Here is a 17,491-nt window from a genome sequence, read left to right as displayed (position 1 = left end):
GGTGGGCCTGTGTTGCATAAGAAAGCAGGCTGAGCAGGGGCCAAGGGAGCAAGCCAGTAAGCAGTGTTCCTCCATGGCCTGTGCTCCAGCTCCTGCTTCCAGGTTCCTGCCCTGAGTTCCTACCTTGGGCTCCCTGATGAACTGTAACCTGGGAGATGTAAGCTAAATAAACCCTTTCCTCCCCAAGTTGGTAGTGGTCAGAGTGTTTTGTCACAGCAATGAAGAAACAAACCAGGACAACTGTCATGATTTGTCTTCCATTATTTACCTCCTTGTCTTCTCCCTCACAGGATTCTGGGGGCAAGAATCGACTTTATATAGTTTTTACAGTCCTTCTAATGCTGACCAGAGAGCTCTGTTTTTTTTTTTTTTTCCTTTTTTCCATTTTCATTATATGTGTGATATGCCTGTGCATGTGTGTGTGTGAATGTGGCAGCCTGAGGTTGATGTTGGCAATCATCTTCGGTTATTTCAAAGAGCTTTGTTCATAGTAAAAACTCAATACGTGATTCTGACTGAAAGCAGAAACGCTAATGAAACACTGCCAGATAAAATACTACTCTCGTGAATCAAAGGCACTGCTTCTAAGAGGTGTTAAAAATGTGTGGCATCAGAATCAAATTTGTTAGTGTAAATAGAAGTGCTGTATCTTCACTGCTGTGGTTGATTAGCAAGGAGAGCCAGGACGGTGGCTCACGTGGAGCAGGAACTGTGATTCTTACCCTCTCCCTTACTCTAATCCTTTTCAATATTCAAAACGAACACACGGGTAAGTTTTAAAAAGAACAGTGGAATTTACTCGAGGGTCACAGTTGCTCTCAATGCCGGTGTTTCCCTAGCTGAGAGAGGCCAAAGCTGACCATACCTACCTCTTTCTGGTTTCTGTGGACTTAGCCGTCTTGATGGTGCTCCCGTCCTGAGCTGTGTCTCTTTCCTGAGGAGTATCTCTGACAGGAAGGGGAAGGACCACCGTCTCCTGAGTCACAGGGATGACCTCCTCATCTACCCCTTGCTGGCCCAGGTGCTGCTTGGCATAGTCAAAGCCTTGCACAGGCTGTGAAGAGGAAGCAAGTTTGAAGTAATGTTTCAGGAGAAGTGTCTCTAGTGACAGCTTTGAGAAAAGACAGGCAGCAAAACACATGCAAGGGGGTCAAACTTAGCTTCTGGTGAATGAAAATCAATTGAAATCTATATTGTGATGTGTTTTATAAATTCGGAATCCATGCTAACTCCTCCTAGTTAAGAATCTCCACAGGTAAGACTTTCTCAGAAAAATGAAGAGTGTTGCTAGGCATGGTAGTGCACACCTTTAGTTCCAGCACTCATGAGGCAGAGGCAGGCAAATCTTCATAAGATCGAGGCCAGCCTGGTCTACATAGAGAGTAAGCTCCAGGTCAGCTAAGGCTACAGGGAGACTGTCTCAAAAATACCAAAAAAAAGGAGAGTGCAAACAAAGTACAATCAGGGGTTCAAGAACAAACTTCTGTCAAGGGCTTTAGTTAGGCCTTGAATATATAGATAAATCAATAGATACTGTTAATGATGAATGCTCATCTTGGATATGTTAAGATAATCACAGAGCCTGTATCATACCCTGCCTAGAAATATTTGGCTACCCCTGTGTAACAGCATGTATGTGACTTTACCAAATCAGCAGGACTAGGAAGTTTGACTTTCTTAACTGAGAAATGAAGATTATCTTATTTGCCTTATAACCATCCCCTTTGTAAAGCAAAGGGAAGATCTGAAAACACATGTTACCATGCATGAAGCCACACAATCATGGACAATGACACAGGATTTAGTGAATCACTTTTTCAGCCAGACTTCTCCTTGAAGCACACTGGCTCTGATATCATCCACCCTGGGAAATTAGCAAGGCTTTCTCAATGTCCGAAATCCCAAGTAGATAAAGCAGCTGTGAACAAAATTCAACAGCCATTTATCAGTGGGTCATGAAAACCAAGAGGCTTGTTGAATCTGTTCCTGGCTGTGTCTCTATTCTGCCTTCTACCTCAAAGCAGGGCTGTGTAGATCTGAGGCAGTCAGTGTGCTGACTGAGAGTTGCAGGTATCAGAGTCCACTGATACTACATCTTAGTGGTGTGACCTTGGGTAAGTGATTGCTATTCTCTGACATCAGTTTCCTAATCTGTAAGGGAATAATTGTTAAGAGGATGCAAATATATGTAGATAAACGCAGCATGTAAGCAACCTGAAGACAATGCAACAAGGATTAAGTCAGAGATTCAAGGTTGGGTTAAGTGTCTAATGTACAGTAAGTGCTTAGTCCTTATTAGATATTACTATTTGCCTTCCTGATAAATCACAGTCCAGTTTTCTCCAAGAAAATGTGGAGATGAAGCTCAATTGCTACCATTTAGACATGTCCAACCTTTTGATATTATGACATGACATTGACATCTACAAAATTCACACTCAAGAACCATCCAGTCAAATTATGAAAATAAACTCATACTGTTTTAAGTAAGTTTACGGTTTTGTGTTGGGTTATATTTATAGCAATCCTGGGGTGCCTGTGGCTCACAGGTTGCAGGTTGGACACATTGGTAGACTCTATCTGAACTTGTTATAGCTGAAGCTCCTCCTTTGGCAGCTAATGAGGCCAAGAGGTACCACAGGAATGTTCCAGGCTGGTTTGGGGGTTTTTCTTCTTTTTCTTTTTCATTTGCTTTTGTGGTACTGGGCAATTGAACCTACAGTCAATGCATGCTAAGCAGGCACTCTACCACTGAGCTACATCCCCAGCCCTGATCCAGATCTAAAAATCTGTATTCTGTCATCCCTCACTACTATGTAACAGAATATGTGTATGAGTGTTATGCCTGCATGTATGTACATATATCCATGTCATGCAGTACCTGTGGAAGACAGAAGAAGGTGTTGGACCTCCTGGAACTGGAGTTACAGATGGTGGTTAGCCATCAGGTGGATGCTGGGGTTTGAACTCAGGTCTTCTACAAGACTAGCCAGTGCTCCTAACTGCTGAGCCATCTCTGTAGCCCCAGGATGAACTTTTATAGAATATCCAACAAAGATTCTTTGGTGGAGACACCTGGAGATTCACCATGGACGGTTCTCCCAATTTCCTGGGAAGATTGGTCGGGGAAGTGTGGTCATTCTGACCTGTATGTGACCAGTAGCAGTTCTGAGGCCAGGACCTGGGATTGAGTTTCTGAGCTAGTGTCTGCTAGGAAAGATTTCTCTTTGCCCTCCTTTTCCTTAGTGCTGCAGGAGGCAGAATGAAGCCTGTAGACACTTTGACCATGTCCCCAGAATTTGAATTCCTGCTCCTCCAACAACCAATTGGTCACAACTGAATTCAGCTTCTGGACTGTTTCTGGAAGCTTCTTCTTTCTCTCCAGGCCTACTGTTTCGCCATCTCCTGCCCTGGTCAGGGTGTTCCCTTTAGGGTTCTTTCTAGGCCCACCCATGATAGGATTCCAAGGTTGTCTCCCTTTAAAGCCACATCTGGTCATGTCAGTCCCTCATGGAAAGTGTTCTATGGCATCCACACACTGGCAAGGCATTCAAAGCCTCCGGCTGAACCCACCTGCCCAGACTCATTTCCTATTGGCTCTTTTTCCATCATACAACCCCATGTTCCCTGTTATTCTATTCAGCTTTCTTCCAACAGCACCACCTAATGCCCCGTATTGTGGTAGATATTAGAGATACAAAATGAATAATAACTGGTATTGACCCTCAAAGAGCTCAGTTTTAGTTTTCCGCAACATTGTTGGCACAGTAGAGGATGCATTACATAAATTACATCATTGCATCCTCACTGTTGTTCACAGAGGTGGGTGTTATTATGAATTTCCATTTTAAGCATGGAGAAACAGATTTGGAGTTGTTAAGTAACTTGCCCCAGATCACACAGCTGGTCTGTGATGGAGCCAGCATTTGAACTCAGGACTATATTGATTCAATGTCAGACCATCTAACAGTGCACTGTTTATTGATTCATCCTGCATCCCTCCTTCCCCCCTGCAGTCACAATCTTCGCTGGATATCTTCTATGCCTCGCTTGGCTCCTGTCATGATACCTCAGGCTTGTCTGTGAAGGACTAAAAGTCTCCAACAGCTAAGACTTCCCAAGAGGCCAGTGACAGCACAATTTGACTCTGGTCCTATCTCCCATCTCTGCTCATTTTCTCTAGATTTGACCCATCACTCGTTATACTTCCTTATCCTCAGATGACTGAGTCACCCATGGGTGTGTGGAAACAGAGACAATAAGAAATTACAGGTTAGGGCTGAAGAAATGGCTCGACAGTTAGGACCACTTGTTCTTGCAGAGGACCTGGATTTGGTTCCCAGCACCTGCAATTCAGCTCACAACCACCCAGAACTCCAGTTCCAGGGGATCTCATACCCTCTGTTGGCCTCTGTGGGTGTGCATGGATGTGGTACACATACATACATGCAGGCAAACACTCATCTACATACAATAAGAAATGACAGCTAAGGGGTGGCCACTGTTAATAGGCTAATCACAAAATCCCACACATGTTTTTGGCACTTAAAGCACACAAAACATCAGTCCTCCTTTTTGCTTTTACAACAACCCCTAACAGAAGCTAGGCAAATGTGTTTTCACTTTATGGAGAACACAAAAGCTCAGCTAAGTGCTGAAAATTGATGACTAGTTCCTCGCTTTTCTGACCCTCAGGGCTGGGCTCAACCTTAGATTTGAAAAGTAACTAAGATTAATTAACTGCTCATCTGACACACACTAATAACTCCTAACCTCAATAATACAATACTAATCCAGTGATTTTATACAACTGTCAGTTCAAAATAATAATATCCACACTGGGGATAGATATAGCTTAGTGGCAGAGTACTTGCATGGCATGTACACAGCACTGGGTTTAATCCTAGTACCACAAATCATCATCATCATCATCATCATCATCATCATTTCAAAGGTAGACAGACATATTACCATTTAAGAAAAAAGCATATCAAACAAAAAAAGCCAATTTGGAAAAAAGTCAACTCGTGTAATATTTTGTTAGAGACCAGACACAGCTTAAAATAATTTATATACCTTGACTCACTAAATCCTTACAACTGCCTATCCCTGAGTATTGTTACTAACTAATCCTATTTTACAGATGGGGAAATTTAGGCACAAAGAGGTGATATAACTTTGCTGAGGTCATACAGATAATGTATGGGAAAGAGGAAACAGTGACACTTCTTAGGGGATGATGTCCGGTCCCAAGTAGTTAGAGCCAGCCACTGCACACCCTCTAAGGTCCACCCTGCATCTGGGTGGGCTCTAACTTCTTTCTCCTAAGAATGCCTGCTCCCAGGAGCCATTTTCTCTTTATATGAAGGAAAAACTGGGAGGAAAGGCTGCAAATCTGTTGACAAAGAATAAAGAGGAGTGACCCAGGAAGAAAGATGGCATGCCTGACCCACTGCGTTTAGCATTTTCTCAGCACTCTCCCTGTGGAAGCCCAGCTCACAGCAATGGCAGTAGGGTGTGTCTGTGTACCTTGTCTCAGAAGAAGATGTAGGATCCTCACCCTGGCCTTAGCTCCCAGGAAAGCCTCACTCGCCTCCTCTGTTTAGCATGCTAAGTTTATTACTGATCTCAGGAAGGGTCCCCAGACTCCTCTGCCTCTGCAGCCTGCATTCTAAAGACGCAATGATATCCCCAGGGCCATCTGCCTAGGTTCAGGATTGGTGGCCCAGGCTAACTTTCTCATTGTGGCTTGTCCCTTGGCGGTCATTGAATTCTGCTCACACACGCACATGGTTGTGTGAGCGTCATAGCCGCTGCTCTGATACTGCAGCATCTCTGACTTGCAGCAACACGGCTGCAGTGACAGGCAGCTCCACCCTGCTGGCTTTCTGCGACAAAGGGGCTTTGGAAATATAAGTATCTCCCCCAGCCTCATTGCAGGAGAGACACCAGCAGAGCCACACGCAGGAGCATGCAGGTTGGCTTGATTTTGCAACATCAGTCAAGTATCTCTGGAAGCACCTGCCCGGATAGGCACAGGAAGGAGCTGTGAGAGCCACCAGCATTCCTCTGCTCTAGCTGAGGAGGGCTTTCAAGCCAGAAGGGATGATGCTCATCTCGGCAGATGAATTAAGATTTTGGTTTAACACAAAGCTGCCACTTCCACTCTGGTTTGGCATGTTTTGCATTCCTGGACTCAGCTGCTAGTCTGGTAATTACTTGTTATGTCTAAAAAGACTCACGTTGTAAGCAAGCTCAGATGGAAAGGAAACACTCTGTCTTGGAGCAATCTCATTTTTCAAGGCTTGGCAAGTCCCACTATACCCTTCTTCCCAATACCCCACTGGGTCTGGGAAGCAGGTACACTGTGTCAACAGACATGGAACAAATTAAATTCTTTGGGGTTTGATGTCTTTGTAGTTACGGGTGTCTAATCAAGCTATGGCTTCCCAACAGGTGGATCAGTTAGTAAGCAATAAAAATCCCTTTGATTTCCTTTGCTCAAGTGAGGTGTGATCACACAGAAAGAACAGAACCCAGTGTGACTGCCCCCCAAGGACACGCTCCATGGCTGACATGAACTGCAATGGGAATGAAGTAAGATGGAAGGGTAGCTTGCTGTCACATGTCTGTAGGTAGATGGAATTCAGAGGTTCAGAGCTGGGAGAGGAACGCACTGCAGAATCTAGGGTTTGGGTGCATGTATAATGTAGGAGTTCCAGGAGGGCTGGGGAGATGGCTCAGGAAGTAAAGTGCCTGCCATGAAACCATGAAGACCTGAGTTCAGATCCCCAGAACCCATGTAAAAGCCAGGTATGACAGACAGCACATGCCTGTAACTCCAAATCTGACAAGCAGGGAGGGACAGATCCCTGAAGCTCACTGGCCAGCCAGCCTAGGCTGAATCAATGAGCTTCAGCTTCAGTAAGAGACTCTCAAAAAAATAAGGGTGGAGAGTGACTGAGGAAGACACTTGATCTCAACCTCTAGTCTCCATATGCACATGTATACTTGTGTATGCACAAATGTACTAACAAGTACATATCACACACATGCACAGAGAGAGAGAGAGAGAGAGAGAGAGAGAGAGAGAGAGAGAGAGAAAGAGAGGAAAGACAAGGATGTGGGGGCCTCAGTTGCTCCTTTGCTGTTTGTGGCATGACTGGGCAAGTCCTGATCTCTCTCTCTCTCTCTCTCTCTCTCTCTCTCTCTCTCTCTCTCTCTCTCTGAGGTTGCTTGGCAGTTAAATGAGACTAATGAAGCCTGCCCAGACTGTGACCTGCCTCCCAGGGCTTGTGTGATGAACAAACAAGGTGACGGACCTAGAAGAGCTGGCAGATTGTAAGGCGTTATTTAAACACTGGGTATTACAGTTTGGACATTTCCCTTGGGGAATATCACAAAAGCAGCTACGTGACTGGAAAATTAGCCTTCAGGATGTCCTCAGTTCACTGCCCTCCCAATCACCAGAGGTGGTTACAGCAGAGATGTGTTGGTGACAGGGGGAGGACAGAACTCTAGGCCAAGTTTCAGGGGAGCCACTAAAGTGCCATTTGATAGCTGCCCAGCCCAGTTCTATTACATGTCCATCATATAGTGGCTAAAGTGGCATTGTCAGTGGAACAGAGAAACTTCTGGGAGTCTACAAGATCAAAGGAATATTGTATAAGAGCCAAGAGACTGTGCCTTGGTCAGTTTGGGCTGCTACAACAGAATACTACTAACTGAGAGGCTTGTGAAAAGCAGATATTTCTTAAGAGTTCTGGTAGCTTGAAGTCCAGATCACAGCGCCAGCATGGCTGGGCTTTGGTGAGGGCTCACTGCTGGGCTGCGGACTTCATGTATTCTCACATGGTAGAAGAGGCCAGGGACTCTCTAAGGTTTCTTTCATAAAGGCACTAATCTTATTCCTTGGAGCTCCTTCCTTATGGCCTAATCACCTCCCAAAGGCCAATGTCTTAACACCCAGCACTGGAGGTTAGGATGTTCAAACAATAGCAGGCTTGGCCCTACTATCGGTTCTGCTTCTAATTAACCATGTAACCATGAAGAAGTTGAAGAAGTTATTTTTCACTAGTAGAAGGAAGAAGTACAATTAAACGATATCCAAGGGTCTTTCAAGTCTTGCTCCTGGTTGTTCATGCCTCAGTTTCTCCATCTGTAAAACAACAGTCCTTCCCCACAGGGATGGTGATGACTAAAGTTGCTGTGTGTGAATCACTTGGAAGTATTTGTAGGACAGAGTGAGCATCAGATTGTGAAGAAACGGGTCCCCTTCAGAATGAGGATGTGTGACATTGTTTCTGAAGGTGCTTGGTGGCCTCAGAAGTTCAGTGGGAAAGGCAGGTGGAGCCTCTGGGCAGAGCTCCCGCCCCTCCCCACAGTCCCCATGTACCTTTGCCCTCTGAGGCAGGTTTATCATGGTGTCTGGCTTAAAGTCGTTCTTGTTCTTCCTGCAGAGCACAGCAGTGATGATGATGATGATGACTGTGACCACGGCAATGGGTGCCAGTACTGCGGCGATGATCCACAGGTTATTGGGTGGGTTCTTCACCACAGCTGTGGGAAAGAGTCAGTGAGAAGCACATGACAAGTAGCGACCCAACATAATCCTTACCCTGACAGGAAGAGGTGGAGCTTGAAAAACCTCTGCCTCTACAGATGTATGACCTTGGGCAAGTTACTCAAGCTCTCCGAGTCTCCCTTTCTTTGTCTATAAAATGAGGGTAACACTTTGTGGTGGTTGAGTATGGTTCCTAGCAGATGCTCAGGGGACAGTAGACAACACTATTATTTAGAGAAGGAGGAGGAAAAAGACAAATCAGTCAGTTTTCCTCACTGGTCATATCCAAAGGTCAAAAAGGAGAGAAAAATGTGATGATTAGAAATATATATTGGAGGGGCTAGAGAGATGGCTCAGTGGTTAAGAACCTTGGTCTGAAAGCATGAGGACCTGAATTTAAATTCTCAGGCATTGCTATGTATGTCTGCATCGGGTGACAGAGACAAATAGATGTGGAGAGCTTGCTGGCCAGCCAGTCTAGCTAAAATAGAGAACTTCTGGTTCAGTGAGAGACCCTGTCTTGAGGCAATAAGGTAGAGAGCAATAGAGGGAAGCAAGTAACATCCTTCTCTGGTCTCTGAATGTGTAGGTATGGATGCATGCATGAACATGGATGCATGCACCTGTATACATGCACCACCACACACAAAACAAACCATGAATAAGTATATAAATAAAGACATATATGCTGGAGTTGGGAGGCAAGCCACCAAGAGATGAGTCTATCGTAGTGAATTCACCTTGTGATCAGTGAATACACTATAACATGAGCAGATGGGTCTCCCCCAAAATGGTGTCTGGGAAGCTCATAAACGTCTTAGTCTAATAAAAAGCAACAGGCTATTCTCAAAACCAGAGTAAAGAAAAAGTAAGCAAAGTGCTTCTTGATGTGGGGATGGGCTGTAAGAACAGCAGGTGCCTTTAGGGAGTGGGACAAAAATGAATTAACCCAGAAGGGGCTTCAGGGACTTGGTCATACTCTGTACTGTGATAATGATTTGGTTCACGTAAGTATATATACTTATACTTGCCAAAACTCATCAGATGATACACAAGATCTGCACATCTCATTGAATCTACATTTTACAGTGAAGCATCATGGGTACTGAATTCTAGTCAATGATGTGCATGATGAAGTGTTTAGGGTTGACCTCTGCTGAAATACATGGGGAAAAGATGAATGGAGGAGTAAACAGACTAACCACTACATGATAAAAGTATACTACAATGCTAACTGTGGATTCTAAGAGGAGGTATCCTTTATTTTATTATGGGTGTTCACTACATAAACCTTTAAACTTTTTGTTAAGTTGGGTTAAGATAATGCAAGATAAAGGAAACACCATTGACAGGTAAATTAGCATCTCACAGGATTACTGACGGGGATTCTTGGGAAATACTTCAACTTCAGTCCAATTAAAAACACAAACAGCTTTCAGAAACAAAGACAAGAAAACAGGAAGCAAAGCAAACATCTGTGTGAAGTCGTGAGAGGGTAGGGTCTGCTGAAACCTAGATGAGGAACCCAAGAGCCGGAAGGACTTGCCCGTGGGAGTGTTTTCCCACTGCAGATGGGGGAATGGGTCCGATGGCAGGCCTGTTCTGGTGGGCTACAACTGATGGCTCCAGCTTGGTGGCACTCTGTTAATGCTAACCAACTTCTCTCCCCCTTTCCTCAATCTCACAACTCAGGGCTCTAAGCTTCATCTCAGGGATGATGCTATTCATTTCCAGATCCCAGTCAGGATTTCAGTCCCGAGCTCTAGACTCCACTTGAATCTCCAAGTGATTATCAGACACAACAAACTGAGTATGTCCAGAGCCCAACTCTTTTTAAAAAAATTATTACATTTGGTGTGCACACATGTGTGTGTGTGTATGTGCAGAGGCTGGAGGACAGAGGACAACTTGTGAGAGTGGGGTCTCTCTTTCTACCATGTGGGTCTCAGGGATTGAATCCATGTCATCAGGCTTGGCAGCAGGTGGCTTTACCTATTGAACCATCTTGCTGAATCTTGTAGCACAACTCTTGATTTCCCCATCCCAACTTATTCTTCCCTGCTCACCATCAATGCTGACTCATTTTTATGCTTACTCAGCATCCTGCTCTCAAACTTTGTCACTCCTCCACTGTGTTGGATGTGAGCCTTGAGATCCTGCCTTTCCTACAAGCTCCCAGGTGATGTCTCTGTAGCACGCCTCAGGTGCACTTGGATATCAAGGCTCCAAAGCACATGTCAGCATGAGTATTGCTCACCATGACACCCATCTACTAGAATGGTCAATCCAAGAGAATAGGGATATTTTTGTGTGAGTTGTTCATGCAAACATCCTCAGGACTTGTGACAGGGCCTTGCACATGGTAAGTATTCAGTTAGAAGTTCAAGGGAGGCTCTGTAAGCTGCTACTATCCCTCCCCAAACAGGTTTTCTTTTTATTTTTTAAAATATTTTATTTTATGTATATAAGTGTATTGCCTGCATGTGTGTAAGTGCACCCGTGTCATGCAGTGCCTGTGGAGGTCAGAAGAAGGTGTCAGATCCCCAGGAACTGTAGTTACTGATGGTTGTTAGCCTCCACATGGGTGCTGGGAATCAAACCCAGGTCCTCTGCAAGAGCAATCAGTGCTCTTAACCACTGAACCATCTCTCCAGCTCCCCAAACAGGTTTTCTAATAGGCCCAATTATCAATAAGGTAGAAGGAAAAAATGTCATCTTCATGGTAATTCTAGTCTATATTTTAAATTAATTTACTTACAATGTATTTTATAGATTTACCTTTTGTAAGTTTGGTTAGCATGAGTTGGTCCTCCTGACTCTGCTGGACTCTGAAGGCTGCTCTACTCGCAAAGCTGAAGACTTAGACCCCAGAATCCAAAGGCCCCACTGGCAAGCACTGTGGGGGATGGTCTGTCTGAGGAGTCAGGCAGCCTTCCTCTGACTTCAACCATCTACTGACTTCAGCTGGTCCCTTATCAGCTAGGATTTGCCTGTCATTTGGCTGCCCATGGGCTCTGGATCCTATTAGTACAAAAAATTTTTCTTCCATGGTTCGTATCAATCAGTGATTAATCACATTATTAACTTCTGAAAACAGCTCATTAGATAATGCGCCTCTGTTGACATTACACTTAATTGCCGCTGCTCTTAGTAACACAGTATTTATATGTGAGTTCTATGCCATTAACATCTTTTTAAAGCTTAGAGCTTCTATGGAACATATCACTGATAACTCTTTGGGGCTAGGCTATTCCATCCTGATGGCAGTATGTGCAATGCAGCAGTGTATACTCTATATAAGTACACACATATGTATTTAGCAATACATTCACACAAGGCAAATGTACACATATGCATATAATTAGCAAGAATTATATTAGCAAGAATGGAATATTTATGTGCTCTGGTTTTATTGCTTAGGTGGATGACTTTCTTTTCAGTACAGGATGTAAAATTCACCTCCTTTTAAATAGAGGAGAGAACAGATTTATCTTATGTACATTAATAAATTCAGTTAACAGTCAAAATGATATTAAAGTTGGGTCAAGTGAAGTTATCCTAGCCCAATATATTCACTGGCATATGGTCTAAAAGTACAGGGCCATGCACAGGGTGAAAGGGAATGAGTGGTCATTTAAATTGCAAGAGTTTCATAGAGGACAGAGAGGAAAAAGGTGAGATGCTCTGAGTTGGCACATTTGATTACAGGGAAGCTGCTGCGGCTGCACGGAAGATGTGACTGCCACTGTGGCAGAGAGGGAACCACTGGGAAAGCTACTGCTGCAGACAAAATAGGGGAGACCAAGGAAATTGAAGAGGCGTTGGACATGTGGGTTATTGTAGAAAGGAGCTAGAGGGCCAGTGGACTACAAAGAGATAAAGAAGCAAAGCAAAGGTGAAGGGTCAGAGGGCGGGGACTTTGGGAGCTGGCAGGACAGGTCTGAATCCTGGCCTCTGAGTCTCAGTCCAGCCTCTCATCATTCCTCAACACCTTGGTTCCAAAGGCTCCATGCACCTAGCCTCATCCGCCTCTCCTCAGCCCCTTCCACTGTCCCCATCAACCACCATCAGCCAAGTCCCTTGGCCTCAACCCCTGCCCTTGACACTTGTTCACATCTTGCTTTCAGCAAAGCCAGTTCTTCTCACCCTTTCCCATGTACTACAGACCTGGAGCAGAAAGGAGGAAGTCATGGAACAAACAGGCCAAAGGAACAGGTGGCTGGACCAGAGTAATGAGGAAGAGGAAGGGCTAGGTGTTAGGATGCTGAGAATGCCCAGTGCATGGTGGGGGTGTCTGGGGACTCTAGAGATGACTACAAAAGAGGACTGCCTGGGAAGATCTGGGATTTGTATATATGCATGTGTGTATGTATGTGGTGTATGCTTATGTGTGTTATTGGGTGCCCATGCCTGTGCACGTGCATAAGGCCAGAGGAGGACCTTGGGTATGTTGCCCTATCAATCACCTTATTCCTTTGGTTTCTTACTGAAGCTGGCGCAAGACTGGGGACCAGCAAGCCCCAGCAATCCTCCTGTTTCTATTCCCTACAAAGCCAGAATTACAGGTGCATATGGCTACACGTGGCTTTTTATGTGGACTCGGGTCCTTATGATTATTTAGCCAGTTTTCTTACCCACTGAGCTATCTCCCCAGCACTGGACCTGGGAGTTTGGAAGAAGAGAAGGCATTATATGGAGGCAGCAGGGGAAACAAAGAGGAGGGTGCCCTGGCAGCCTGCTGTAACTGCTCTTACCAGTTCAATCTGCTAAAATCCACCTCCAGCCTCAAGCTCAGCTGCGAACTTCACTTGATGATGCCCTGAGAGAAGAGAATCAACTAGAAGGTATCCTCAGGCTTGGGTTACCAAATGCACCCAATACTCTGTTTCCCTTCTTCTCCATGGAGGCCTCCACATGTGCACTGCGTCCATCTCCTTGTTCACTTAAGGACTCTGCCTTATAGGTCTAACCTTTCTCTTCCCTGGTGTTACCTCCTCCTTCTTTATCACAGCCTCCCCACTGGTATCCAAACTCCCTGCAAGGTTTCCATGTGCTTCCTCCACAACTGCCTCATTCATCTTCCTTCCTTTGTTGACACAACTTCCCAATCATGATCCTCTTCTTACCAACCTCTCTCCAGAAACTGCTGCTAGTGGGAGTCACTAATAACTTCCATCCTATCAAACCCTGTTAACCTCTACCCTGTTATACCACCTCTTGAAGATCTAAATGGACACAGCAGTCCACACTTTTCCATGAGAGTCTCCTGTCTGTTTGGTTTCTGAGCCCCTGGTCTCCTGCCAACCCTGGTCATTCCTCAGCAGCCTCCTCTGACTCTCACTCTTCCATACATGGAATTTCATGGATTCCATTCTTGCTCAACTCCTCTTCCCGAGTTCTCACTCCTTCCTTTAGCTCTGTGTTTAATGTCTCCCAAGTTTCTCTCTTCTGAGCGCCATACTAGCAGACATTTCAAAGTTAACATGTCACCTCCATGTCTTCCATTCCCACACAGGCTTCACAAAGCTCATGAATCTTAACACATAGAGTCACAACCAGAGCTCAAGCTAACACTTCAAGTCGCCTTTGATTCCTCTGGCCCCTTCCTCCTCATCCTGTCACAGCATTCATTGTCTGGACCCATCAGGTCTGCTCCTCAAAGGATTCTCTATCACCCACTTCTCCATGCCTGGCACTGTCACCTCTCTCCTGGCATGTGAAAGGGTTTTCACTCCTGTACCTGATTTATTCTTTAGAGAGAGAAAAGGGGGGGATAGCTGAGGACAGAACCTTGGGCAACCCACATAGAGAAGAGACAGCAAAACGCAGGAAGCAAGAAGTTAACCAGAGTCAAGGACAGAGCCCCTGAGCAGGGAGGGAAAGTAGAAAAGGAAGAGAATCACAGTAGAAAGTGTTATTTCCAAAACAAGACTGCAGAGAATGGCTGTCATCACTTCTCGGCACAGCTGTGTCTGTGAGGATGTGCCAGCCACACATGACAACATATGGTCTATCACCAGCCATCTCCTGCAAAAGCAAGAGGAGAAGGAAGAGGAGGAAGAGGAGGAAGAGGAGGAAGAGGAGGATAAAAGGAGGAGGAAGAGAAGGATGAAGAAGATCATGAGTCAGGGTGAACACCAACCTGTTGCTCTGTGGGGAGAGTGGACACCAGTGAGGAAACCTGTGGGAGCTGACCTTCCATGAATTGCCATGATTGGTGTGTTGCTGAATACAAAAAATGCCACATGTAATCTCTCACTTTTATACTCTCTCTCTCCACTTTGGTTGTGCTGTGATTGGGTCCCCAATGCCTAGGATATAATATAATATCCTCACAGATCCCTAGACCTCCTGTTTCCTTCCATCCCAGGCAGCACTTCCCAGTTAACATCCTTGGTAATGGGTACTTCTGATGGTACTCTCCTGCTTAGAAATCTTCCATAGCTCCCCAAAGCCCAGTATATTATGTGCCATATCCTTCCCCTGCCGTTCACTGGGTCTCCCAGCTGACATGCCTTTCTTCCATCAGTGCCTCTGCCTGCTTCTTCACCCTAGGCCACTTGAACTACTTGTGTTTGAGGCACAGCTAGTACCTCTCCCCCTGCATTCTTTACTCTGGATATTTTTCTAGAACTGTTCCTTTGCCTTTACTGAGCTCTTAGAATACAATATAGCTAAGAGCATGGGTCCAAAGCCAGAAAGATCCAGATTTGTATTTTGGCTAAGCACTGGTTCTATGATAGTAGGTAGTTTATTTTACTTTTCTGTATATAAACCTTAGTTTCCTCTGCTGTAATTTGGAGTGGAATAAACACAACCCAGTGAGAGCAGAGGTGAGAAAATCCAGCTCTTTGAAGTGACTTGCACAGCAGTTGTCACAGGGAGGCTGTTGGTAATAACCTTCCTCTGCCCCTTGGTTGCAGACATCCCTCCAAGGCAACACTTCCTCTGCAGGTTCCAGTATTGCACTGCCTTCCCTACATCCTGGGGACCTGGATCAGCTCCCCTGTCCTTGAGAGCCAGGAGCCAGGCGTCACCCACTTCTGCGTGTCCTCCAGCACCAAGCAGAGTTCATGCATGACTCCATAAATGTTCATTGGCTCGAATTATCTTTATTTCCCCCAGCATATAAATACACTCTCTGCTGAAGTGATGTTTTTGTAGCTATCTGCCGGACTACATTCAAGGAGGAAAGTGAGGTGGGTAGCACTTGGAGCAAAACAATATCGTTACCTCCATTTAGAAACTGCAGAATATACTTTTTACTAGAATCTATTGCTTCAAACAAGAAACATAACTGATTGATTTAAGAACTTTCCAGAACCAAAATATGGTTATCTCTAAAACCATTAACATGAATTTGGGGGGCCACCTTGACTCGCAGAAAACATTTAATGACATTAAAAACATTGAATGAAGAAATTCTCCCCTTACGGTCAGCTTGCAGGAGAACAACGTGATGCAGAGTCAAGGCCATCCTCTGGGAATCAATGGTGCTCAGGATCTTGGCTGCTGCAGTGCCCAGTAGCGGCTTCCCATTGTACAGTGTGTAGTAAGTCAGCTCCGCTGGGTCCTTTGGTCCTGGCACACGCTGCATCTTCACCATCTTTCAGAAAAAGAGAGATGGGGTGTTGCCAGAGCATCTTGTACCAGCCCTATAGGCCCCTGGGCCATCAGCAGGCTTGCCTCACCCAGCTGTGAGGCTTTCTGTGGCCTAGTGCATCCACAGGGACAGTCTGGACATCGAGCTCTGTGTTCCTGCCTACAGCCAATCTCAGGAAGCTTGGTATCCCCGGATCAGGAGACTGGGAGGAGAAAGGGGGTTTCAAAAAATAGAAACATCTGGAAAGTGCAGTTTGAAGCCAGGAGGAGAAGAGGCAAGAATGATGTTTCCCAGCCTCCACCAAGCTCTGTCCTCATTTGAAAATAGGCCTCCACATTAATTCAGGGCATGCGAGGCTATTCCCAAGCAAGATGTTTAATTTCAAATATCTGCAACTGCCTGAAAGGGGATAAAAGGCGTGTATAACTGAGGAGACCTCTGATAAAAGCGGTACTTGGAAACACAAACTTCTTTTTCTAAAATAACATTTTTGGATTTTTTTCCACTATAAAAATTATACCTGTTTAGATAGGACATTTTGAAAGGATGGGAAAGCATCAAGTAATGAAATAAAATAAAATTCACGTCTAGGCTTTCAACAACAGAGAACTGTTATCACTTTGGAGTTTTTCCTCCACTCTTTGGTTTTCCACACAAAGCTTTCCTTTATTATCATAGAAAATCATCAAATGTGCTGTTGATACCATGGCTCACTAGCTTTTACATCTATTTATTGTTTGCATGTGTATGCTCATAGGCAGGTGTGCCATGTTGAGTATGTGGGAGTCAGAGGCCAATGTGCAGGACTCTCTTCTCTGTATCTGCCCCGTGGGTCCCAGGAATTGAGCTCAGGCTGTCAATCTTGTCGGCAGGTGCCTTTACCCACTGAGCCATCCTGCTGGCCTGTACCACACCATTTTTACTGGCATTTTTAAATGGCCTTTCAAAAGCAGAAACACTTTTTTCTACATGGCATTCAAGTATCTGCCTCATAAACTCACGTAAGTCATTTATTATTAGATCATCTTTTGTAATTAACCATTGATAACATAAATACAAAGCATAGATTTTGATACTGACATAGCATCATCTTGTATGTATGCATGCCTGGTAATCTCAACTTGCCCTTTATGATCGAAGATTTAGGATTTCAACTTTTGACTCATAATTATCAAATGATAAATGTGATGTTTTCTAAGTATAGGTTGCAGATGTTGTTTTATAGAATATAAAAATGTTTGTAGAAACTTGCTCATAAAAATAAAAATCCTGAAAATCCAAAGGTCATTCATAGTAGACTGAATAAATGGAAAGTCACATGATAA

The 17,491-nt window shown here is 44.7% G+C and overlaps 1 protein-coding gene across 3 annotated transcripts in view; it reads right to left on the bottom strand.

The window, feature by feature from the left end:
• Positions 1–17,491, bottom strand: part of Kiaa1549l (KIAA1549 like) — a 342,411-nt gene that overhangs the window by 102,863 nt on the left and 222,057 nt on the right. For all 3 annotated transcript variants that reach the window (XM_029555337.1, XM_029555339.1, XM_008851663.2), the window contains 3 exons: positions 15,998–16,169; positions 8,396–8,559; positions 870–1,054 (listed from right to left, as the gene is read on the bottom strand). In XM_029555337.1, the coding sequence (XP_029411197.1) occupies positions 870–1,054; positions 8,396–8,559; positions 15,998–16,169 (521 nt within the window). The remainder of the gene's footprint in view (positions 1–869; positions 1,055–8,395; positions 8,560–15,997; positions 16,170–17,491) is intronic.

The sequence above is a fragment of the Nannospalax galili genome, unplaced genomic scaffold, assembly GCF_000622305.1.
Source record: "Nannospalax galili isolate Female #2095 unplaced genomic scaffold, S.galili_v1.0 scaffold11, whole genome shotgun sequence".
Classification (NCBI taxonomy): domain Eukaryota; kingdom Metazoa; phylum Chordata; class Mammalia; order Rodentia; family Spalacidae; genus Nannospalax; species Nannospalax galili.
The sequence above is the reverse complement of the archived record's forward strand: the minus strand, read 5'-3'. Positions and strand labels throughout refer to the sequence as shown.